The following is a 26,587-nucleotide window of genomic DNA, read 5'->3' as shown; positions in this document are numbered from 1 at the left end:
TAAATACGTGACAAAATTTATGAAGTATCGATAACACGATTCGATATTTATCTTTCTTATTCCCTTAATTTTATTAATTTATATTTATTTATTTAATTTTCGGGCCTAAGACATTCAAATTTTTATATAATGGACATACATATATGTTCAACCAGCCCCAAAATTATTTACAACAAATTTGGAAATTTCATTCTATTCAAGATTTTACTTAACAACGAATTACTTTGAAGATAAAAATATAATAGAAAAAAATTTAAAAATTAATAGGCCAATAAAAATACGTTGTTCTTTTTTTTCTAATAATCGCAGGACTGTTTATGAAATAGAAAAATTATATTTGAAATTTGTTTATGCATTTCAATTTCATTCTCTCTCTCTCTCTCTCTCTCTCTCTCTTTCTCTCTTCCAATATATATGTATAATACTTATTATTTATTAATATATATATATGCGTGTATGTGTATCTGTTATAAATTTAAGACGAATTAATTAAGTATAAAAAAGACAAAATTGTTTACAATCTATTTTCTTTCTCATTTTTTTTGTGTGGATTTTTACATTTTAAAATCGACTTGTTAAATTTTTTTCTTTCTTTTTTTTTGTTTATTTAATATATTTCTTCTTTTAATACATGAACTGTTTAGTACGAGAATGGTTCAAGTCCATTTAAAAAAGAAAAATTGAGAAGATAAATAACATAATTTTCATTAATTATAAATAAAACGTACAAAATTTTCTCAATTTTTTTTTTTTTTGAAAAAATGTAATTACACCATTTCCCTAACATACAGTTCATTAACTTATCATATTTATCATGTATATATATATATATATATATTTTTTTTTTCATTTATAATTTAATTCTAAGATTTACTTATTTATTTATTGATTAATTTTCTTTTCTTTTTTTATTTTTGGTTTAATTTTTATATTTATTTATTTTCTATTTTTATTTATTCGTTTGTTTTAACTTTTACGGGAATTATTTATTACTCGTCGAAGGGGGATAAAAGAGTTAAAAAGAAAAAAAAGGAAAAACTCAACTACTTTTTCTCTTTTTTTTCTTTATATACATATACATATATACACATAATCATATGCATACATACATATACATATATAGATACTTAGGATATATATGTTCATCATCATCATCATCATTATCATCATTATCATCAATCATTCAAACATTTAAAAATTCATTCCAATCGAATATCAAAAGTCTTATATCTTTGTCCACTCATCTATGTTATATTCAACCCTTTAGTTATTGACAACCCATATAAGGGTCGTTTATGCATTGGCTCCTATTGTCCCATATAACTCCATAAGGGTCGTACACCATGCGATTTTACATACGTAGGAGCAAATTCTTATGCATAACGAAAGGGTTAATAATTATAGTAATATATATATATATATAATTAATAATAAATTTATAGTATTATGTATAATAATAGTAATGTTTATCGAGGAAGAAAAATATTAGTTTAATTCGAATTTGTTTCTATTAAGGTCATCTTCTTTTCTTTTTTATCTGTTTTTTTTTTAAATCTTTCTTTCCTTTTCTTTCGTTTCATTAATTACGATTAATATTTATTAATTTATTATTTTTATTATTATTACTATTATTATATTACTAATAATATTAATATTAAATATTTTTCTACGTGCCGATTTTAATCGACGACTCGTTAGAATATTAAATTTAAAAATCGGCATGTAGAAAAGTATGCTTTTCGAAGACATGCACTTGATTTCTTTTTATTTATTATTATTACTATTATTATTATTATTATTTTCTTTCTCTATAACAGGACTTTTCAAAATGCATATGGGGTCATCTAACTAGATTTGGAATAAGCAAAAATTTAAGTAGAAGTAAAAAAAATTGATCTATAATTGAAAATTAATTTAACAAGACTTTACGTATGGTATTTTTATGAGTTTATGATGATAAGGGGTAGTAGCCAAATAGGAAAAGTTGAGAAGCCCCGTTTTCTATAATACTTAAAAACTATAATTTGTATGTATATGTGTTTCTGTTTGTGTATGTCAATTGGTTGTTTATTTTCATTATATAATTTTCACTGCATTTTTTGTTATAAATTATTATTATTATTATTTAAATCAGCGTACTGCGAGTTCTGCGATCACCAAACACCACTATATTGGTTTGTCAGTAATAGACAATTAATTAATTAATTAATTCAATATTTCAATTCATTCATTCGTTCATAATTTATAATTAAAATGAAGTAATCACGCAAAGATACAAATATTATGATGATTTGGAAGTACAGGTACGATTTTTTTTCTTTGTTTTTAATTATTAATTCTACGTTTAATTGCGTTCTCATTTGTTTTTATTCGCAAATTTAAAAATTAATAATAATAGGAGTAACGTGTAAAAGGAAGAAAAGGAATAGAAGGATAAAGATAAAACAAGGAACATAACTAAAAGAACAAATAAAAGAAAATTAAAAAAAAATTTATTTTAAAAATTAAACCAAAAATATGATTCAGGATACACGATGCGCGTTTTACATGATGAGTAATAAGAAAGAAATGAAATAAAAATAGATATAAAAATAATACCAAAAAGAAAAAAAATAAAGAAAAATCACTTGCTATTCCATGAGAAAGAGTATGATTGGCGAAAAATGGCGAGACCAGCTGCAGTTGAAGAAATATTTCATGTATTATTATTATCATTAATATTATTATTATTATTAATATTATTATCATCATTTATCAATCGATACCGGTCGATTAATCATGCATATAACGTATATATGTATTTATACATATACATACATATATATATATATATTTTTTTTTTAAATATATGTGTTTATACTAGTCTGTAAAAAAAAACAATTTGACAATGTCTTTTTTAGTTTCGTCGTTTTTTTTTCTTCCTTTTATGTTGATCACGACCACAGAACAGTTGCAGTTTTCTACTCGTTAAATTTTTTTTTCTTATTAACAACAGTCCGACCAATTTCTACAGTAACTATATATGAACAATTATTTATTTATTTAATTAATCATTAAATCTCGCCTTTCGAGTTGATATTACTATTATTACTATATTTAATTTTTTTTATTTAATACTTTACTTTTTGCGCTCATAGAGAAAGATAGGGGCGGGTGGAAAGGTGTATTATTTTTTTCTTTTTTTCACTTTATAATATCGGCAGTTAGTTTATAACGAATTTAGTAATAATAATAATAATAATATTGCGAGAGTATGCGTTATTTTATTTATCATATAATGATTTATTCTTTTTGTTGTTGTTGTTAAAATTTTTCTTATTATCTTAAATTTTTCTTATTCTTCACTTAAATTATAGGATAAATTTAGCTCATAATTAATTTTCAAACATAATCTCAAGAATAAGAGAGTTACGTTTCTTACGTTTCTTTATTTAACAAGAATAAAAAAGAAAGAGAGATAGATCTTTATATATATAAAGAAATAAAATTAAAATTTAGAAAATATATTAAGAAAAGAAAAAAACTTAGATTTCTAACTACTTATACGTAACTTTCTCATTTTCATAATTAAAAGATTCTAATAATAAATTACAAAGCAATTCGCATCTTCTTCTTCTTCTTCTTCTTTAACATTCTCTTATTTTCAAAGATGATTATTGCTTGTCTATGTTGTTGCTGCTCCTGTAGTAGTAACTGTTGTTGTTGTTGTTGAAAAACATTGTTCAGAAGATTTGTAGACAGATGATGTCCACGCGTCACTCCATTAAACACGTGCATATGAAAAGTGTGTATGTATACGTATGCATATATTTATATATACATATATATGAATGTTAAGTATGATGTTTGAATGCGTGTCTTTGATCTTTTAATATTCATGTTATTTTATGTTATTTCTCATTTTTTAAATTTTTCATTGTAAAGTCTTTTAAAATTTCTAACTGAGGCTGTGTTAGGTTTATGCTGAATAAATTCGATTATAATACTTCATCGAAACTTGGATGGCCACAAAAATAAGAGAACAAAGACAATTATTCTCTCTTTATTATTATTATTATTTACTATTATTAATATTATCATTAATATTATTTTTTTTTTGTTTAAAGTCTTGAAATGTTCGATGAAGAAAATTATACATATATATATATTTATATATTGGCTTACTAAGAATCGCGAACGAAGATGTTCTCATATTATTATTATTTGTTTATACATACGTATATGTATAATATTGTATTATAATCCGATATATCACGAATTTAGAGTTTAGAAGAGTTCATTTCTTTTCTCGTCCTGGTTTTCCGTATGTTGACCCACCGACACTGGTTTTTTCTTTCTCCCTTTTTTTTTTTTAATAGTTTTAACTGCTTGACGAACGTTGTCAAGCAGGTATAATAAGCGTACAAGAGCGACATCTTAGGTTTGATGTCGAGTGGCGTACGAAGTAATAGTAGTAGTAGTAGTAGTAGTAGTGGTGGTGGTAGTAGTAGTAGGTAGTAGCAATAGTAGAAATAATAGTAGTAGTAGTAGTAGTAGTCCTGGGTTCTCTGTATCCTTTCTTTCGTTCATTCATTTATTCATTTAGAAGAAGCTGGTGGATATTGTTGAGGATGGGAAAAATGAGAATAGGAGAGGTGGTAGGGGTAGTGAAGAAAAATTAAGGGATAAAGAGAGGTAAATGATGTAATAAAGATAGAAGCAAAAGACTTAATATTCGATAAAGAAAGGAATGGGAAAGATGATATTTTTCTGATCAACTGTCACTTCTCATCTCTGTATTAGCGACGATTTTGATAACTGGCATTGTTGGGATTACCAGGTTGTCTCATTGCACCACCTCCCCTACCACCATCTCCTCCTCTTGGAAAACCTCCCCGGCCACCACGAGCTCCATGCTGGCCACCCCTCATCACTCCTGGACCACCTACAATCGATGTATCATACTACTCTTTACGAACAGTTACGACGATCAATACTATATATGTATATATCTTTATCTAGTTTTCTCTTTTTTTCTTGATTCTTTGTTAGAATATATTAATTGGAATATGTATATGTATGAATGAGTATCTAAAAGAAGAGCCTAGGGTGTACTCTAGTGATCCCATACACTAGGTCAAATAAATTTTTGGATAAATTTTTGGACGAGAAACGACTAAAGTAAAATTAATTCATAATTAGTTTAACAATATTACACGTATTGTTTGTTTGTGATTTTAATATAGGGAAAGAAAAGTTAATATAGGATCAATACTCAGAGACACAAAGATATTTCCTTGAATAAAAAAGATTACCAAGTGAAGAGATTTAAAAATAAAAAGATCTATAAGATACACCATCATAGTGTGTATTATAGGCTTTTACGGTATGTAACATATAGGTCCTTTTTTTTTAGACACCCATTCATATATTATTATATCTATAGTTAGAATAATTATGATTATTTTACGACCTCTACCTGGTCCACGTTGCTGTTGTTGTTGTTGTCCCATTGGACGCATGTTACCATCACCTGAATTTAATCTTCCTCCACTTCCATCCATCGACATCCTGGGTTTCGTTTTCTTTTCTTCAACGTTTAATTTTTGTCCATGTTCATCGGGATAACATATGGGCTATACAATTGAAAATATAATAATTATTATTGTAATAAATAATAATTTGTATTATATTAAAAATGATAAATGATATTTGTGTTAAATAACTTACCAATGAGTTTAATACTTTCGTTACAACCAATTGATCTTCAAAAGTGATAAATCCGTAATTGGGTACTTTAGTATTATTATTGCTACCCAAAGGACCTTTGCACCTGTCACTGGATTTGCTGTGTACTCGTAAGTCTGCAACTTTACCATATCGTTCAAACAATTGACGTAAGTCGTGTTCTGATGCGTTATGTGGCAAATTTCCAAGGAATAATTGATGGGCATCGCTGTATTGACATGGTCTTGTTCCACCACGTCTTTCTCCGTCTATTCGTGAGAAAATGAATATATACATTAGTTATTAGTTATATAAATGAGATTAAAATAATATTGCATTAGGTATTAGATATATAAATAATATTGCATTAGATATTGGATACAAATTGGAATATATTAGGTCTGCTACCTCGTTGAACAAGACCACCTCTTGAAGCTCTTTGTTGTTGATGTTGTGGTTGTTGTGGTTGTTGATTGCTATTATTTCTGTGCGTCTGTTGTTGAGAAGCATTAACATTCATTCCTGATAACGTCGCTGCGCTTCCCGTAGGGTGTAATTGTGATCTATCATCTAACCTTAAGTTTGTCATCGGTGGCTGAAAAATAATATATGATTAACATACATCTTATATATTTATTCTTTCCTAACACGTGCATTTAACCCCTTGGCCTACACGGTATCTGCTGATTATGCGAGCCATAGTAAACAAGAAGATAGATCGCGCGCCGTGCCATTCAGCTCTTCAGTCGTGTGCCCGAAACTGGTACAAAATGTATACTTTTTAATGTATATTCGATGTGAAACAACTGAATTCGCTGGTTGTAATAATAATACGCGGCATCTTATGCACAAATTCGTCACCACGAGTCAGAATCGTGGTTTTCGTTTATAACACGAATTCTTTACCACGAGTCAGACTCATGGTTATAGGCCAAAGGGTTAATAAAAAATATAAATGATTAAAAAATAAAAATTAAAAAGAAAATAAAAATAAATACCTTGCGATTGTTATGGGAACTTACAGGGGACATAGAGATCTTCGGAACTTGAGGGCTAGGAGTGGAGTTCGAACTTGGAAACGATTTTACCAAATTAGCATATGTTTTAGGTCCGCTACTGCTAATGTTGGTGGTGTTGGGAGACACTTGACGTTCAGGTTCAGATTCTTGCGTGGTTGCTGAATATGTTGTTTCAGCTTCTGTCTGTTCCTGAGTTTCAGCTGGTTGTGCTTGTGGTTCTTCCTCGGTTGATGTTGGTTTTTCTGCAGCGGTATCTGTCTCTGTTTCTTGAGCAAATTGAATCTGTGCCGTTGGTTCAGCAATGTATTGATGTGGTGGTTGTTGTTGCGGTTGTTGTTGTTGCTGTTGTTGTACTGGAGGAGGAGGAGGTGGTTGTTGTTGAGGCTGAGGCTGGGGTTGTTGATTAATCAATGTGGTTTCTTCGTGAACAGTTCCATTCAAAACTTGTTGCATTACCGGATGAACCTGAAATAACAATAATTAAAAAATTGCAACAAATACTTTAATAAGAATAATCATTTTATAATTATAGTTTTATTTCATTCACTAACCAATGGCTGCGGTGGTTGTGCATAATAAATCTGTTGTTGTTGCAATTGAGGTTGTTGAGTAGAAATGAGAGTAGCCTGAGTTTGTGGTTCAGCCGCTGGTGCAGTACCAGTAAGCGGCTGTCCTTGATTTTGATGTTCATCTTCATCTGGCTCGGAAGGCCCCCCTTCTTCAGCATCTCTTTCACCTGTTTCATTAATACCACCTTCCATACCACTAACATCCGTTTCTTCTTCATCGGGAAAAATCATGTCTTGATATCTAAAAATATCATTGTGAACGTAATATTTTTTGGGTGCTTGTATTGCCAGTACAAAAGTTTGGGTGAAGCGACGCATTGGTTGACCAGCATTGGACAGTTCTCCGGAAACCTAAGGGTATAAAAAAGATATTTAAACATAAATCAAATAAAATAATTAAAATAATTAAGTACATAAAAGTAAAGTAACTAAATATAATTATTATTTACCTGCACAACAACTCCATTTTCCAATGTTAATTGTGAGTCAACTTGGCTGATCTTAGCATGGCAATCACGAAAATTGAGTTGTTGAATTTTTTGATGTATTTGCTTTTGTCCAACAGCAGGTGTAGATTCTCTATTAGAGTCTAATCCTCCGTGCACAAAAGATGAATGTTGGTTATAAAACCTGGAAAATATTTTTGTCAATATTGTACGGTCTAACAAATATATACAAATAAAAAAATATATATATATTTAATAAAATAATTAATAAATACCTATGAAGATGTGCGGGAGCCTGATTAAGCAAAGTATAATATTGCCGGACAAATTCGCGACCGACGCTTTGCGGCGAGGGGGAAGCCTCCATTACCATTTTCTTTTCTTTAACGTATCTCAAAACAATCAGTTAGAATAGATCGCTTAAAGACTTGCCAAGATAGCAGTTTGGTAAAAAGGCAGTTATCTGAAACGAAAACAAAATGAAATTAATGAAATGAAATTAAATTCTAATCATCGATATTTAAAATACATTTAAAATAAAAAAAATATATATATATAAAAAGAATAAAATTCTAATTTTTTTTGCGCATCGAGTCAAGTGTCCTGCTTGAGAATTATCACATGAGACTGATGCAGATGGAAAAGAAATACGACATTAACGCCGAATGAGAAATGTTTGTAGGGGGGAGGGGGGAGAAACATAATAATTCCCTAAAAATAATTATTTACAAAAAAAAAAGTCGATTAACCAAAACATTTACTTATTAAAAAAAAAGGAGCAAAAAAAATGAAAAAAGAAAGAAAACGAAAAAAAGAAACCTTGTACCTTAAATTAAAATAGAAATAAGATAAACACAAATACCACGAGGGTAGTACTTTGAATACTTTTTTCTTTTCTTTTCTCTATTTCAATGGATGCAAAATGAAATAGAATTCGTTAAAACTAAAAAAGTGAAAATTGCAGGAAAGTGGAAACTAGGAAAAATTATTTAATTATTGAGATGAAATAGAAGCGAAATTTCGAGCAAGAATTTAACGCGTGTTCATTGCTACGAGTTCACGCTATAAAAGAGAAGTTGAAGAAGAAGAAGAAGAAGTAGAAGAGAAGTGGGAGAGGGGAAGGGGCAACGAAAAGAGTATGAGAAAGAAGAAAGGCGGGTAAAAGGTAAACGAGAGAATACAAGGAATGTAATATTATTGTTCAAAAATATTTTAACGAAAAACAGGTAAGAATTTGATAAAGAATGTCCGAGAATGGTACATTCTTTCAAACAATGAAATAAAATAGAATAAAGAAAAAGGTCAGATCCGAGAACAAAGAAAAAAAGGGGGGAGAGGAAGGAAGGGACTACCCGGTGGGTATTACAAGAAAAAGCCAGCAGCAAAAGCAAGCATGGCGATTTTTCTTCGTTTCTAGCGTAAATTGTACGCTTACGCTAAAAATTCCCCAGAAAGCACGCCGTTGGGGAAAATTAAAGAAATGTGATATATATACTAAAACTATATAAACAATTTTAGAAATCAAAAGAATCCTTATGGATAAATAAATGAATACATTATTATGATTGATATATTTTAAATAGAAGTATTAAAATAATAAATCAATTATACGATAAAAATGATCATAGTTATCGGTAAATTAGAAACCGGGTTCTCAGTAAGGGGAAGTTAGAGAACGTTGAAACAGAGATGACGAAGGGAAGGATGGTCGGAAACGGGGGGAAATGGTAGAATAAACGAGAATGACGATATCGGATAATATTTCTTTGCATGCTTCTATTTCTTTCATTATATTTATATTTTACCTTAATTCAGATAATCTCCCTTGTGCAAAATGGTTAATATCACTGAACTTTGTCCCCGCGTGTGCAGGGAACTCTATTTAAACGTGGATTTGTATTATTATACTGTTTTACACTCACCCAACAAGGATCGTGGTCTTAGATAGACGCGAAGAAGCACTGAGTAGTTTAACCGATGATATTGAGAAAGCCGGGAAGATAATAACAGAATAAAAGCGAGTAAAAGTAAGAAAGAGAGAGAGAGATCAACCTTTCCGCGAGAGTAACAACAGTCCACCACGATGATATTAATTATAAAAACAGTTCTTAGTTGTTGGGACTCGAGAGCACCTTGGTGTCAGCACATGCAGTAGACCAACACTAAAGAGTTGTTCAAATAGAAAGAATTTGAGTACTTCCGAGATCACACGAAACTAACGACGCGCATTCTAACGATAGAAATTGCAACTAAATTTTTAAGGAGCGTTTTCATTCGATCACTTGTGAACTAGATATTATATGGACAATATTGTTATTATTATTAATTTTAATAATATTAATAATAATTAGTTATAAATGTTATCTTTTAATTTATTTATTATTAGATAGAAATATATTTCGATCGATCGATATCATTCATTCGTATATTCATATTATTTCTCTATTGTTACAATAATAAACATTTCTTTTTTTAAATAGTATTCTTAAGACTTATTGTGTGCACTTGATTCGAAGATAAGATTATATTCTTCTATAATTAAATATGTAAAAATATTGAACAGGAGTAAACATATGATATTCATGGAAATAAGGAAAATGAATAAGCCACGTTATTTCTGTTCTCACTGTATTTTCTTTTCTTTTTATGTCAAAAATATTTGAAGAAAGGGGAAGATAAGGTGCATTCGGAACGTTGTTAAAAATTACAATTGTACAATTGCTTGAACTTCATTCATTCTCACTCGTGTATTGAGCTATTTTAATGAACGTGAATAGGAAGCAATGAGCGATAGGCCTAAAGTATGAGTGGACGCCATTTTTCGTATCGCGGTGCATTTTAAGGGTAGGTACTCTTAAGCTCGTCGCTCATTGGTCGCCGTATTTTCGCGCCTTCCAAATCTGCTTCAATTCTTATCATCATTACATATAAACTATTTAAAAACTTATGATTTCTCTCGTTTCTTTATTTATCGATAGGTTCTATGTAATTCTATTATATTATTTCAGTTTTTTTCTTTTCATCAAATCTTTCATATTTAATTTAGATTTAATTGTAAATGGAAATTCATTTTCATTTAAAAATGTGTATGTTACGATACCGTTTCGATTAGCTAATGAAAGAATTTGAAATCATTAAGATAAAATGTATTACGATGATTTTCAGCGAGATAAATAATTGTGTGAGATTACTTGATATTATCATTCGCATGAAATATTTTTTATGAGTATTATCTCAATTTTCATTACAAAGTTTTAATCTTTTTCTGATAAATCAATTATGGCGAACGATATTTCTTCTGATAAAATCGAACTTGTCATTTTCTGATAAAGAAAAAATTCTTATATTATTAACACACGTAGTTAGAATCTCTCTCTTTCTCGTTCACTCTTTTACTCGCTTCTTTTTGTCTCTATTTTTCTAATATTACAATATTGTGGTACTATAATACGACAACCGCGAAGTTAAAATCAGTTAAACATCGATGCTCGACGATGTTTAAATTTTATATGCTAGACACATATGTATATCAATTAATGTACTAGGCGGAGTTAATTATTATTATTATTATTAGTATTATTATTATTACTATTAGTTAATTAATTTTTTTGTTTAAATCCTTTTTTAATTAATATGATATACGAGTTTATTTTTACTCAATTTATAAAAGTGATCCTATCTATGAAAGAACATCTTAACAGAATAGGTAAGTCACAATCGCGCTATTTAACAGCTTATTATTTTAATTATTATTTTTGTTGCTTATTTTTTTTAATCTCTATCAAACAAAATACTGAAAGCTTGATTTTAAAATATTACTAGTGCATCTCCTTCCTTTCTTTCCTTTTCTTCTTTTCTTTTTTTTAAATTGTTTTTTTTTTTTTTTTATCAAAGAAATATTACAACATATGATTGGAGTATAGAGTAGTAGATTAAAGAGAAAAAGAAAAAATACAATGGAGAATTGTACTTGAAAATGCATTAATTATACAATTTACTTATTTTTCTTGTTTAAAATATATGTGTGTATATATATATATGTTTATATATAATATATATATATAATATATATACACATACATACACAGATAGATACATACGTCACAAAGAAAATTGTGTCAAATATATAAATATTAAGAATACCTATGTAGTGTTGTATTTTTTCTCGTTCAATGTAGAGTGAAGAATCATCATCTTTTACCGAAGACATAATAATCAATAATAATATTTATATATATATATATAATATAGCTGTGATAAAATATCCAGCAAATATTCGTTTTGTTTTTTCTATATATACTTATTTTTTTCTTCTTTCTGTGTTATCAGATTGATCAATCTTCCTTCTCAGTCTTATATTTAAATTTAATAATGAATAATCTTGTGTACATATACTGTTTTGTTTTATTTAGTAAGTCAGTTTTTTTTCTTTTCTTTTTTAAAAATAAAAAATAATTATATAAGACCTGGTCAATACAAGTACACACATAACCGTATGCAAGATATATTATGTACACAAAATGAATTTATTTTATCCTATTTAATCTTACCAATAAGGAAGCAATAATCTTTTTACTTCATTTCATTTCTATCACGTTCTTTTTAGTTATAAATTGTTCTGTATTTCATAATGGATTTTTTAGTTTCTTTTCATTAGTTGTTGAAACATTCACGCGTAAAAAGTACATTGCCTGCTTACTTTTCTACCGCAAGTTTTCAATTTATCCTCACTTTTGTTTACCCTTCTTCCCTACGTCACTTGTTTCGTTTCACTTCATTTACCATTCATATGAACTTTAATTACAGACAAAATTAAAATAATCTTATATCGTTAAAAATGTGGACAAAAGTGGTTTAGAGTTTTTCATTATCTTGATCATTTTTTTTCCTCAAAACACACTGTTCTAAACGAGTGGAGTGAACTCGTATATATTACTTCTTATTTTATTAATTACTCTCTACATATTTTTTCTATTTTTTACTTTAAATTATTATTAATATTCCTCTTATCATTATCAATCTTTCATCTATTGCTTTCCCATTTGCACAAGGTGAAGAAAAGAAATTAAAGATTGTAAAGACATGTAATTGTAATTTACGTTATAAAATATTAAGTCGTGTGGATATAAAAGGCGTGTGTTTTTCTTTCGTTTACATTTTAACTTATTCATTGTATTTTTTTTGGGTCAAATGTATACACGCACACATATGTATAAATATATATATATATATTTAATTATTGAAAACTATATTCGTATTAATTGTGCCCATTTTTCTTTTATTTTCTTTGAAACAATTTCGTTAGCTATATTTAAAATAAAAAATGCAGACGTGTTTTTATTTTTTTTTTAGTTAAACGCAAATATATGATCTCTTGTACACACACACGCCTTACACAACATTGAATATATATATATATATAATATATTTGCACATATGTGTATGTATACAAATGACCCACACACATTTATATATATATATATATTTATATGTATGTATATATATATATACATATGTATGTATACGAATACATCCACACACATATTATTATATATATACACATACACATATATAATAATAATTATATATTTCTATAAGAAGTTAATACTACCTATTATTAATTAATTGTAAGGATACTTAGAAATAAATTAAAATAAAAAATAAATGGAGATAAGTCAATGAAAGTTTATGAGAGAAAAATAGTCTTTTTTGTTAAGTTTTTAAACTATAGTAATGTATATAATAAGTTTTTAGTTGACTGCTATTTCGTACAAAGGGGTAAACGAGAGATGGAAGCAAAACTTATGTACATACATATACGCATTTAAAGAAATATATACATGTGTATATGTATATACATTATGTATTTTCATTTTTTTACTTTTTCTTATTTCTTTCTTATTCTGTTTTTTTATCTGTTAATATTTTTTACGTTCTTTCGAAAACGTTGTTTTTACTCTAATTTCCATAATGCTATTAATATTATTAATATTTTATGTTTAAACGCAACATGATCAACTATTTTACTGTTATTTCCTTTTTTTTATTTAATTGTGTGAATCTCGGTGATAGAATTTATTTTGCGGCAGTTGTTGTCTGCGTTGTTGTTGTTGATGATGATGTGGTTGTTTATTAATGGAATGATGATGATCTGACGATTTATGATGATTTTTATGTAGCAAACCTAGAAAAACAGAAGAACAAACAAATTATAAGTGTCTTTTTCTTTCTGTTATAATTATAAATTCTCGAAATAAAAATAATTATTAAACTGTACAATTATTTTAAGTCATTTAGAAAGCTCGAATTATTGCACACTTACATTTTATATTGATTTATTAATACTTGTTTTTGTTTAATTAATGAAATTTCCAATAAACAAGGATTAAAGTGATCCAAGTTATATATATTTTTTGTTTTAAATAAAAAAACAAGCAGAAAAAAATTAAGGAATGGAAAACATAAAAAAACAGAACGGTACAAAAAGAAAATGATAGTCACAAACAAAGGATGATATCACAGTTAACACATACAATTATAATATGACCAATATGAATTATTTTGAATGAATTAACTTACCTGTGTTTGCAATGAATATAACATTGCAGTTGCAAATAAAGATTTCCATTAATAAGGTTGGTGCCTTTGATTTTGGCGACCTCCCCTCTGCTTGCCGCCATAGCCTGAGCCTCCTGAAACAATCCCATAGGACGCGTTAGTCAAATAAACTTACTTAACTAACTAACTAACTACTACTATTATTACTACTACTACTACTAATACTACTACTACTGCTACAATTATTATTAATAATAATCCTCATAAACTTTCTGTATTTAGTTTAAAATATTATCAATATAAAAATAAAATGAACTATAATATATAAAAATATGTGAAAAGATACTTATAGCGTATAGACTATTCTACACGCACACTTTATAATAAAAAATAATGTACAAATAATAAAAATAACAATAAAAATAATAATAATAATAATAATAAATAGAAAATCTATATAGAGGCTACAGGCTAAGGTAGTAAGCTGCAGGCTGCGTGTTCCATTTCATAATTCTTCCTGTGTCCTATACATTTCTGGAAAGTTTTCCATTAGCTGAAATATCTTTCTTACGAAAAGCTTTCAATGCTTTTCAAAAGTATTGTACTTAAATATATATCGATGTTATGTACATTAGATATCGTTAACAACGATTTTAACAATATTCTTATCATCGTCTTCGTTGTTTTATTTGAAACAAAACTTTTAGCAAATTCGTATTACCAGAAATGTTTAAGGCTAAGAAAAATTAACATGAAATTAAATTTAAGGACGTGTAGATGAAATTGTGATAAGCAAAATATCATTATCTCTTTCTTTTTTATACTTTTAAAGAGTTATACGTTATAGTTAATACCCTAGAAGCACAAAATATTGAAAAATATTGAATACATGTGTATTTAATATTAAAAAGAGATTTAATGTCTTTTTATATACATGTATTCAATATTTTTCAATATTTTGTGGTGCTACTAGGTTAAAAATTAACGTATGAAACACGAAAAATATTAAATTATTGATCTTATTGTAACGATATTAATAACTCTTTGAAAGCATTACAATTAAACAAATATTAGTGAAAATACATTCAAAGATGAATCATTCAATACCGGAGATGAGATAATGTTATGATTAAATATATATATAAAGCTGATATGGTTAACAACATTAATCTATTAGTATTAACAAACATGACTTATTTTTGTGAATGAGAAATGATTTAAGCGATGTTAATATTATTTTTTGGAGAAGAAGCAATATGGGTAAGAAATGTAACATTTGAAGTGTACTTAATAGTAAAAATAATAAAACAGGGAGAGATATTTAAATAAACAAAATTATCAATACGTTATTTTCAGATGATCGATGACATAAAAATGTGTTACTTTTCTCGTACATTCATACATACGTATCTACATGCATTCAAGTGTGGAATTATTATTATTATTATTATTATTATTATTATTATTATTATTATTATTACTATTATTATTATATATGTATATATATATACATATCTTTTTAATCTTATGCGTGAGGCGCATAGGGAGGATATGTTTATATATATAAAATCGAGAAAAACAAAATAGAAATGAGTGATGGATTTAAAAAAAAAAGAATAGAAAAAAACAAACAAACAAATGAACAGAAAAAATACAAATAGATATGGGAGAATTGAATGAAAATGAAATGTGACATAGGGGAGAGAGATAATATTATTCCTTCCTTATAGGGGTGGGTGGGTTTATATGCATACATAAAAAGTTAATGGATAAATAAATTTAAAAAAAAAAAAATATATATATATATATGTACATAAAATAAAAAATGCGTATTTAACTCAACCAAATGATGCTTTTTAAAAAAAAATAAAATATGCCATGGGAAAATAACAAAACAATAGAGAGAAGGAACGCTAATGCGTACCTTTACCGCGTGCACCACCGCGCCCGCCACTGTAGCCACCATCGTAACTACCACCGCCATATCCATAGCCGTCTGCATTTCATGGAACACACGGTATAAAGAGACAATGGGATCAGTATGGTAATAGTATACGCGTTAGAAAAAACACGTTTAGTTAAAAGTTTTTTTTCTCTTTGTCAAAACAATAAAATCTAAGTTAACTAATTATCTCTAATATATTAATTAATAATATAATCAACTTAAAAAGAATATTTTTAATCAAAAACCATTATTTATTTTATTTTTTTCTTCTTATTTTTCCTTTTGTTAAGACGAATTTTGTCTTTACTATGGTTATTTATATATATATATATATATATATATCTCTACTTATATCTTATATTTAAGATCTTATTCTTAAGTTCGTGTTATGCTTATTTGAAACAAAAATTACAAATTTCACATCTTCCAAAGGGTTTTTTTTTCACATTCGTTTATGCACATCTTATGAAATTTTTTTTAAGTGCTGAGAGAGAGAGGTTGCTGTTTAATTTCTTTTTTTCTTCTTGTCAAAATTATTACTTTTCATATCGATTATTATTACTATTACTATTTTATTTTGAATCGTATTAGATGTATCATCTAATGAATAACTATGTATATAATAGTCTTTGCATGCACGAACTGATTAACAAACAACTATAATTGCAAAAATGAATTTTCATTTTGTAGTATCAAATATGTCTACCACTGTCATTAAGGATGATGATAATAATAATAACAGGATATATGTATATACGGATGGAAACGGATTTGTATGAAAAAAAAAAGAGAGAGAGAGAGAGAGAGAGAGAGAGAGAGAGAGAGAGAGACGGAGAGAGTGGAAGAAAAAGATTCTATTCAATTATGCGGCTATTATTTTCTTTCTTTCAATTTTCTTGTTGGTTTGTTTGCTCTCATTTGATGGAGGCCAAAATGTACAATGCAAAATTGTATTACTATTACTACTCGAATGAATTTTTTTTCATTGAGGGGGGAGGGGGTGGGGGCACGATAGATAAAAATCATTGAATTAATTTTTTCTACGTGGATTAGACTTTTTTTTCTTCAGAAAAGTAAAATCTTTCCCGAGATATTGGATTACAATAATGAAAAAGAATGTAATGAAAAAAATATAAAAAAAAAAATTAAAATAAATATATGCGATAGACAAAAAGTTGACGAATAGCAAATATTGTTGAGATATGATTGATGAATATCGTCGTAAAGAATGATGATCATGAATTATGATTAATGAAAACATGATAGAAATTCTTGAGTAAGCATGCATGAGATTCATGTTATATATATATATATGTTCTTTTTTTCTTGCCAATATAGGATAAAAAGCAGGAACGGAAGGTTCAATATACTATTTCATACGACGTATTGTCCTGTACATTTTTGCTTTAATGTTTTCCAAATTTCAATTCATATATAATTATGTTACAGTGATTGCGTGTCTTTTGAAGTCAGCGAGTCTGTAGAATAATAATAATAATAATAATAAGAAGAAGAAGAATATATACTTATTAAAACCGAAAAAAAAAGATGAGAAACAAAATTTTATATTCCACTGATTCACTGACATCAATCAGTGAACGTATGAAATGTTACGTATCATTAAAATTTGCAAATTTATTTGTATTAAAATTTTGAAAATAAGTTAATTTTTCATATTAAAAAACGAGCTTCTAAGAAAATTTTTTTTTTTTTTTAATTAAAATTTGGACAACGAATTTTTTTCTACTTTATATTCGTTGTAAATAAAAATGATAATATTATTTAGGAAGTATTAAAACAAAAAAGAATAAACACGAGTCGATGTGTTATGTGTACATTATATAATAAAATACTAATTGTACCACTTCAGTGATCTCTCTTCCCGTTAAAAACTTATAATGAGAATATGTTTAAAAAAGAAAATTTGTAATTGTTTTGAAAACTAGAGACTTCACACATTCACTGTTACATATATTATATGACATCTTCTTTAATTAATCGTTAATATTATAACCATTCGCACGTGTGTTATATATGTATATATGTCATGTGTATATATATATATATCTTTATGTACGTAACATGTGTGTTTTTATGTATAATATGTTTTGTTTAAGTCTGTGTAAATTATTCGTGTTAGTTTAATATTAACAAGGCATCAAAGAATATAACTTAGTAAATGGTTAACTTTTGTTGGTCATAGCTTCGTAAACAGCCAACCCTCTGGAAGTAGGCTTTCGGATTATGTTCACAAATCTCTGCATTATATTATTATTATTTACCCCATTTGCATCATGAGACTAGAATTAGTCTTCCTTGCTCAAACATCCGAGACATTAAACTTACAACTGACCCGATAACTGTCACCGGTCAAATGCTCACAGATAGAAAAACCAATGCTTCTTTATGCGGATTATTTCGCGCTCGGTGATAGTAGACAGTCGCGGTTCGCGAAATATTCCGCGCAATGATGCAAATGGGTTAATATATATATATATATTATATTTATTATAGATAATAGATATTTATATTTATATATACATATGTAAAGAAGTATATTTATCTAGTATATTAATATGATTTTTATCAATTAAAGCCAGAATAGTAGTGTGTATATATCACACTACTGTTACTTTAAAACTACATTATCATATTTAGAGAATTTAGAGGAACATAATCCGAAATAGACGAGTTATCCTTTTCCTACATGTCTGAGCTGCTGGTTCATACAAACACACACACGCGTGCGCACCGTTTCTTTAATGCAAATAAAAAACCAATCACTGATATACATATATATGTATATATCACCGAGAGTAAGGAACTTGTACGTTTATGCGATAATTTCTAATACCCGTGTGTGTAATATAATATTAATAAGAAAAAAAGATAATTTTTTGTTTTTAGTTCAATCAATCAATCAATCAATCAATCAATCAATCAATCAATCAATCAATCAAACAAACAAACAAACAACCACAAACAATCAATCAATCGACCAATTAACCAACTAAAAACCAACATAGATCTGATTTTAATCTAAAAGATTAGTCGCTGATCCGCCAGCAAACCAGCACTCACCCTGCAGCATCGGTTAGAATTAATATCACACATCGTATATAATATATTTTTTTTTACGCATAATAAATACTATTTCAATACCAAACTTTTCAATATCTATCCGTCTCTATATAACGATACTACTAAATAGTAGTACACATATATGTATATATGTATTTGTTATGTTGGCAGACGATCTCCACATATTCAGCTTTAAATATTAGTAATTAAGCATTAAATATATGTATTTTTTGTCATGCCTCATCAAACCAATCATATATATATATAACGATAATTATTAATAATATATTAAATTTACTTGTTGGTTCTATTTCTTTCTCCTTTTCTCTCATTCTATCACACTCTCTCCCTCTCATTCAACCAAACAAATACTAAAAGAAAAAAAAAAAACAAAGAAAAAAATGAAACCAAAATAAACAAAAAATCCTTATTTTTTAATTAAAAAGCCTGAACTGATTTTAATATAGGTAACTTCAGTGATAAATATTAAAAATGTTATACGGTAAATATTAGCATAATCGTCTGCCGAATACACTGGGACGGTAACGATTGCTATTTTCTTTCTTATGTTTATTTTTTTTTTAATTTTAAAAATTTTTGACTATGACTTTTCTTTTGTTCAAACAGAACTAGTAGCAAACACGTGTGTTTTTCACGTGATTTAAATTCTTTTCTTTTTTTTTTTTTTTTTTTTCATTTAGTAATAGTCAATAAAATTACCGTATCCACTATAGTCGTAGCCGCCATAGCCGCCGTACCCACCGCCATAATAATCATAGCCACCGCCATAACCGTCGTAGCCTCCACCATAGCCTCCTTGGCCGTATCCGCCACCGTATCCGCCGCCGTAACCTCCTTGACCCCAACCTCCTTGGCCACCAAATCCGCGACCTCTTCCTCCACGCCCACCCCTACCACCTCGACCTCCTGCACCTCCACGCATCCCACCCATGCCATCTGGTTTAGGAGTAGCTTTCTTAACATCAACCTAAATCATCATTTCAATTTTGTTATGTTATTACATTTTATTAATACGAATAAATAAAAAAATGTCATCATTTTAATACAAACCTCTTTGCCATTAATAGTCTGTTTTGGTGTTTTTAATAGTTCATTTACAACTTGTTCAGACTCAAATGTAATAAAACAGAATCCTTTACGTTGATTCTTTGTTTTATCGAAGGGCATCTCTACTTCTACGATCTGTAAAATTATAATAAATGTATAATTCGATTAGTATTAGTTGAGAAATATTTTATTTTAGTTTTTAATTAAATTACACGTAAGACTGCTACTTACGGTACCAAATTGTGAGAAGAAATTTTTAATATCGTCATCAGCTAATTCTGTCGGAAGACCTCCAACAAAAATTTTTCCATGCCTGGCCTTAGCTTTCTTCGGATCTACTTTCTTATTATTAATCACATGTTCACCAGAAATTATCTATTAAAAATATCAATTCTAAATTATAGGATGTGTAATAATCGATTATTAAAGAAATACTTTATAGATTTTTAATAAATTTCCTCAGAAGTAGAATATCGTCATGCACATTCAGTAGCAGAACTGGTACTTTAAATATCATCATATAATTTATATATATAAAAAAGAAAGATTTTTAAATATTATTGACGATTATGATTGATAAAAAAAAATCCTCAAACGATTCTCAATTACCTTTTCTAACGATTCAGCTTTAGCAAATACAATAAACGCGAATCCGCGTGATCGTCCTGTATTTGGATCAGTTTTAACATTGATGCTTTCAATGTCACCGTAAGCACCAAAATGATCTCTGAGTTCCTCTAAAAAGATATAGAATACAATTAAAAAATTAGATTCTACTGATCCAAAGCATTCAAATTTTGTTCTTCGTGTAATTTGAAATAAAAATATTTAATATGTGCTAAAAGCTCAGCAACAAAGTGTTCTCATCTGACTTTTGTCATCTGAAGGTGTCCTAAGGTTAAAATGTATACATCATTGCTTAAAAGCACTTTTTTTTATATTCAAATATTTATTTATTTTTTTTTTAATAAAAAATTAGTACTCACTATCCGTCGTTTCCCAACTCAGTCCACCGACAAATAATTTCCTGTTAAAAAAAGATAAAAATAAATAATAAATTAAAATAATCAGATGAGCATGTAAAATAATCAACTTTACGAATAAATTATTTTAATTTAGTAGCAATCACGACAGACTATCGTTTAGATATGCTACTTTGAAGTTAAAAATATATATTTTTTTAAATTGTTCGCAATTTAACTACGCTGTATGTGTAAAAAAAAAAAAAATAAATAAAATGAAAAAGAAAAAAGAATTAAAATGAAAAAGAGGAAAGAAATAAAAAGAAAAAAAGGAAATAATACAAAATAAAATGTACCTATCGTTTAGGGAATCCTGGTTACCTCCGGCCGACCTGTAAATCAATCGAATAAATATATTTTAATATGAGTTTAATAAATTAGCCTTTATAAATATATTTAAATATTAAGGATTAAAGGGCGAAGCAAAAAATTTGTTTAATTTTGTTACGAACTATCCATTTATATGTATATGTATGTATATATATATTTCAAAAAGGAGTTTAGAACTTGACCCCTGGAAAAATTAGAATCATTTGTTAAAATTATTTTAAATTTAATATTGATAATACACAAGAGAAAGAGAGAAACGTAAAAGACCAGTTGTCATTTGGAAAAGGGGTTCTGGATAAAAGCTCTTAAGTATTTGGTGAGGAACTTTATTTAGCGGATGTAAGTAATTTATTAATTAAATATGCTTCATAATTATATGTAATGTATATGTATATATATATAATTACGTTTACGTTTATAAAACTTAATTTGATGTTAAGTTAAATGATACCTTTATTTTTTATACTGCCTACCATGAAAATGATTTGGAAAAAATATAACTTTTGTATCAACAAAAATATCAGTAATAGATAGTTTCTTTCTTGTTTTTCTTTAACAGATAAGAAAATTAATTAGCAATATAAAATGTTCATACCATTCCTAAAATAAATTTTCATCGTATAGGCAACTTTACCATATATTCTATGAAATAACAAATGTGCATTGTATAATATATATCCTCAGTATATATTATATACGTGAAACAAAAGAATTGTAACAACCAACCATGTGATGACAGCTCTGTATATACACCATAAAAAGAAATAATTTGAATTTTTAAACAAGTATATAAACATATATATATATATATATAAATATATATATGTTTCAAGAAATAATAATAATAAAAAAAATAGAAAAAAAGAAGAGAGAATTGAAGGGAAAGAACTTGGAAAAAGTATGCGCATTGGAAAATTGACGTATTTAGAGATCAAAATACTTTTCATGACATTTTTGCGAACCCAAGAGAGCTACACAATTAGAACTCCGGTTGAGATACTGCTGCTCCTAAAGGAAACAAGATTTAACTTTTCCAAGTTGATCTCTGACTGCTGATTGGCCCAAAGAATTGGCATATCGTAGATAGTACTGCAACTCTATTAAAAAGCTAAAAGAATATTGTTTTCACATTACAAGTTAATATGCCGGTCATTTTTCTTCGTATACTTTTCAAATCTTTATCTTTTATCTTTTTTTTTCATTTAAGTTTAAACTTATATATGCACATATATATATGATACTGGACATTGATATTTAATATATTATATGTATTATGATAATATTATATTGTTTCTTTGTTTATATAGTCATCGGCAAAATGTCTATTATTGTTTCAAGTCCTGATATACTTTTTCGTTTTATATAGATATATTTATTTATATATATATATATATATATATATTTATTTATATAAAAAATATATATAAATTTATATATATATTCAAATTATTAGCTGCAATGATATCAGTTTTTTTTTCACTTTGGTGGTAGTTGTCTTTACTTAAATAATGATTTCTCATTTATTTCTTAGGGCTGGTGATAAATACCGTAGGCACCAGTCACTCGCCGCTTATCAGTTGTCGGTCGGGTCACGGTTAGCCGGTTGCGAGCCGCCCGCCATAATCGCACTGGGTCGTTTGCCACCTGCAGACCAAGCCACATAAACGGAGTTAATGGCATTTTTTTCATTTGTTTATCGATTCCTAAAATTGTGCTTTATCACGCCCAAAGAGGATTGACATCGTATCAGAATTTACTCTACGCGTGTTCCAGCAGGCAAGTGTGTCTGTGCGAGACTTATTGATCTGACGCAATTGACTCGACTTCCAGTGCTTGTGTAGTGACGAAACATGACGGACTTGAACTTGACGTTGACTTCTCAGAAAATTCAGACTCAAAAGTCATTCTTAAGTCTTCACGGTTTGGTTCTCAGATCCCAGGTAATCGTACATTATTGTCAATCGTTAACAATTGACTAACCAGAATTCTGCTGCAATGAATGTACGAGGAAGATTCTCGGCTGTCCAAAAATGTATTTAAAAGTTAACACTCTATAAAAACATTACAATCATTATTTGCGTTTACAAACTTGAATCATCAATAATAGAATCACAAATTTTCTTTATTAGAATTATCACAGAACTATAATAGAGAATTAATTAAGTAGGTAGGAGAGCAGAAATAAGGAGTTTACACAAATTTATAAAAAATTTTCAAATAAACTTATACCTCGCAACAACAGCACAATAAAAAAATTTACAACTAAGACTTATCATCATTACGCATTATATTTACCTTATATATCTTATTGTCTCATCATGCATTATACTTTACTTTGACTTTGAAATTGACTAATAAGAAAAACAAAACAGTGGAGTAACGGCTTTCGGTCATTGATTTTCTTCACGTTCTACATTGAGTTCTCATCCCTGAACACCTACCACATGGGTAAGAGAAAGTATACCTTCAAATTTATAAACCAAAAATTTGTCACTCTCCAAATACCATGAAATATTTATGCAGTTTCAAAAACAAAATCATCAATCACATGTATGCTACTTTCAAATTTGTAGGTTACATTCGCTTTCCCAAATGAACTTTTATACATCTCTATGTTTAATCTAATAATGCTTACCCATTTTTTTATTTCTCAAAAAACATACCCCAAACTATGAGCAAGAGTTTGCGATAATCCAAGGCTGTAAGGATGGTAAAAGAAAAAAATAAGAAAAAAAGAGAGAAAGATAGAAAAAAAAAAAGAAAAAACAAGGAGTCGATTCCTTAGTATCAAGAAGTCCACAAAATGCTGCGACAAATGTAAAGGATCAAAAGAAAACTGCATCAAAATGTAAGAACACAAAAGAAAAGTAGTAATATTTACATAGATCAAGAGTCCGACAAAAAATTGTTACACATCAGACTAATTACAGACGAATCCGGTGTGACTTAAATCATCCAGCTTGAGTTCTCGTTACGCTGAAAAAGGGAGTAAAGGCAACAAAGGTGCTGCTATGTAGCTAACTGAGAGATAAAAAGAGCAAAAGAGAGATCAATTCTTATGATATTATACATTAATTTGATTGATAAAATTAAATTAATATCTCTCAAAAGATATCTTACAGGAAATAGAACAACAGCATCCTTGATTAATCTATTTTCAATAAATAAGAGAAAATTTGAAGTTTCATTTCTTTTATACACTTACTCTTTTGAATCGATAATAATTATATATAGAGACAAATATATATATTACTCTCGAATCGATAAACATGAATGTCGTAAATTGACTATAGTAAAAAAGATGGAGATAAAAAAAAATTAAAGAAATGTTCTTTTCTTTTTTTATTGGAATGAAACTCAATGTAAAACGTAATAAAATACGCAAAGGATATGCCCAAGCGTGTTGTAGATGAAAAAAGAAAAATAATTTGGTATATATTGAATGTATATATAGAATTGATAAGTATAACTCAAAGCCCGCCATTTTATATGCCTGTTTCACGCTACGAACGAAGGAATGGAGGAACGTGAATAGAGGAACGACGCGTGGGCGCGTCCCTCTGAAACCTACAGCCGGCATCTCCACTTGTTTTCTTTTCAGAACCACCATGTATATATATTAAAATATGAAAATACTTGGAATCCGTTGGAAAAAAAGAAAGTTACCAAATGTTTAATCATAGTAACGTCACGCTGGTAGTACAATTTTAAAAAATGTGAGCCTTCATTCTCCGTCTGATGTCGTTGGATTACTTTTTATTTTTTGTAACACCGTAAAGAGAAAAGCTGCCGCGTCCGCCATTTTGTCATACGCGATTGTACCAAACGAAAGCAAGTCTCGACGCGGTAATAGATGTAATAATCTATATAAAATATATATATATATTTTATATATATTTATGGTCTCGCGACGACGCATAAAATGTAAAGAAAAAAAATAGAAAGAAAATAGTTTACAATGCATATATACGAATATATATTTATTATAATATGTATATATATGTAAAATCGACCGCACGAGTAGAAAACGTTAAAAGAAATTACGTGCGTCAGAACGAATAATAATTTATTTAAACGCGTCTCGCTATCCAAGTTGGAAAGCAATCTTGGGAGAGAATATAAAAGATCGAGAAGAAAATTTACCTGTCTTCCTGCGACTCCTGGTTGTTTTCAGCGGCGTCCCCGCCGCCACCATTTTCCGCTTCGCCGTTCTGCTCAAAGTTTTGATCAGCGATATCTTCGCTGAAGTCATTGTTTTCTTGATCTGCCATTTTTTAATTTAACGCGAATTAATTTAATCGAAGGTTATGCGTTTTATCAAAAAGAAATAAAAGTTCGATAGAAAGATATAAATTAACACTATAAAGGAAACACGTTATCTACAATTTAAGGGAGGAGAGAGAAAAAAAGTCCGAGTGTTTCGAGCAAAACGTTTAAGAACTAACTGCACAAGCTACCACACTTTGTAAGATACGAGCAGACTCGCTTTACAGAGTTCTCTGATGGTGAGAGAAAGAGAGAGAGAGCGACTCCACATCCGTACGGCTTCGAGGCTTCTGCGCAATGCCTCATGGGATCCCTAACCGCTAGCAACTACGCCGACCAACCAATCACGTTGTTTTTATTCAGTGCCGTATTTGGTGGTATTCGTCCCCCAATTTAATCACCGGTAAATTCTACGATCTATGCCGGCTAAAAAATAAATCGTTATCTATCAATATCAACTCTAATAATAATATATATCGCATAAGTAATATATACTAAGTTTAAATATTACTATATAACAGCATTATCATATTAAAATATATTTATATTTGTTTATTGTTTCTTACAAAATGAAAGA

The 26,587-nt window shown here is 28.3% G+C and overlaps 2 protein-coding genes and 1 long non-coding RNA gene across 15 annotated transcripts; all 3 read right to left on the bottom strand.

Annotated features, from left to right (window-relative positions):
* Positions 1–361: 361 nt before the first annotated feature.
* On the bottom strand, positions 362–9,915 carry rin (ras GTPase-activating protein-binding protein 2). 8 transcript variants are annotated; one of them, XM_015326157.2, is made up of 9 exons: positions 9,546–9,915; positions 8,016–8,203; positions 7,744–7,924; positions 7,277–7,645; positions 6,705–7,190; positions 6,112–6,301; positions 5,710–5,975; positions 5,453–5,615; positions 362–4,924 (listed from the first exon to the last, which is right to left on the bottom strand). In XM_015326157.2, the coding sequence occupies exons 2-9, from the start codon at positions 8,111–8,113 to the stop codon at positions 4,779–4,781; spliced, it is 1,899 nt and encodes a 632-aa protein (XP_015181643.1). In that variant the 5' UTR covers positions 8,114–8,203; positions 9,546–9,915; the 3' UTR covers positions 362–4,778. The 8 variants fall into 8 exon arrangements, with proteins under 8 accessions (XP_015181643.1, XP_015181642.1, XP_089028283.1 ...); XM_015326156.2 differs by having other exon boundaries at positions 9,663–9,914; XM_089172157.1 differs by having other exon boundaries at positions 6,795–7,190; positions 9,663–9,914.
* Positions 9,916–10,351: 436 nt separating this feature from the next.
* Positions 10,352–26,303, bottom strand: sqd (RNA-binding protein squid). 6 transcript variants are annotated; one of them, XM_015326130.2, is made up of 10 exons: positions 25,888–26,299; positions 21,711–21,746; positions 21,379–21,419; positions 21,002–21,129; positions 20,624–20,767; positions 20,396–20,527; positions 20,087–20,312; positions 16,223–16,294; positions 14,320–14,432; positions 13,773–13,924 (listed from the first exon to the last, which is right to left on the bottom strand). In XM_015326130.2, exons 1-9 carry the CDS (start codon positions 26,013–26,015, stop codon positions 14,368–14,370), a joined length of 972 nt encoding a protein of 323 aa, XP_015181616.1. In that variant the 5' UTR covers positions 26,016–26,299; the 3' UTR covers positions 13,773–13,924; positions 14,320–14,367. The 6 variants fall into 6 exon arrangements, with proteins under 6 accessions (XP_089028287.1, XP_089028286.1, XP_015181616.1 ...); XM_015326129.2 differs by having other exon boundaries at positions 20,045–20,312; positions 25,888–26,297; XM_089172161.1 differs by lacking the exon at positions 14,320–14,432 and having other exon boundaries at positions 10,352–13,924; positions 25,888–26,303.
* LOC149032688 (uncharacterized) lies at positions 22,425–25,881 on the bottom strand. The gene is made up of 2 exons (XR_016176468.1): positions 25,411–25,881; positions 22,425–23,388 (listed from the first exon to the last, which is right to left on the bottom strand). It is a non-coding gene; the product is annotated as an uncharacterized LOC149032688 (long non-coding RNA).
* Positions 26,304–26,587: the final 284 nt, after the last annotated feature.

This window comes from Polistes dominula, unplaced genomic scaffold, assembly GCF_049000335.1.
Source record: "Polistes dominula isolate Pdom_NZ unplaced genomic scaffold, Pdom_raw_medaka contig_73, whole genome shotgun sequence".
NCBI lineage: Eukaryota > Metazoa > Arthropoda > Insecta > Hymenoptera > Vespidae > Polistes > Polistes dominula.
Note: the sequence above shows the minus strand (reverse complement) of the source record. Positions and strands in the feature narration are given on the sequence as shown.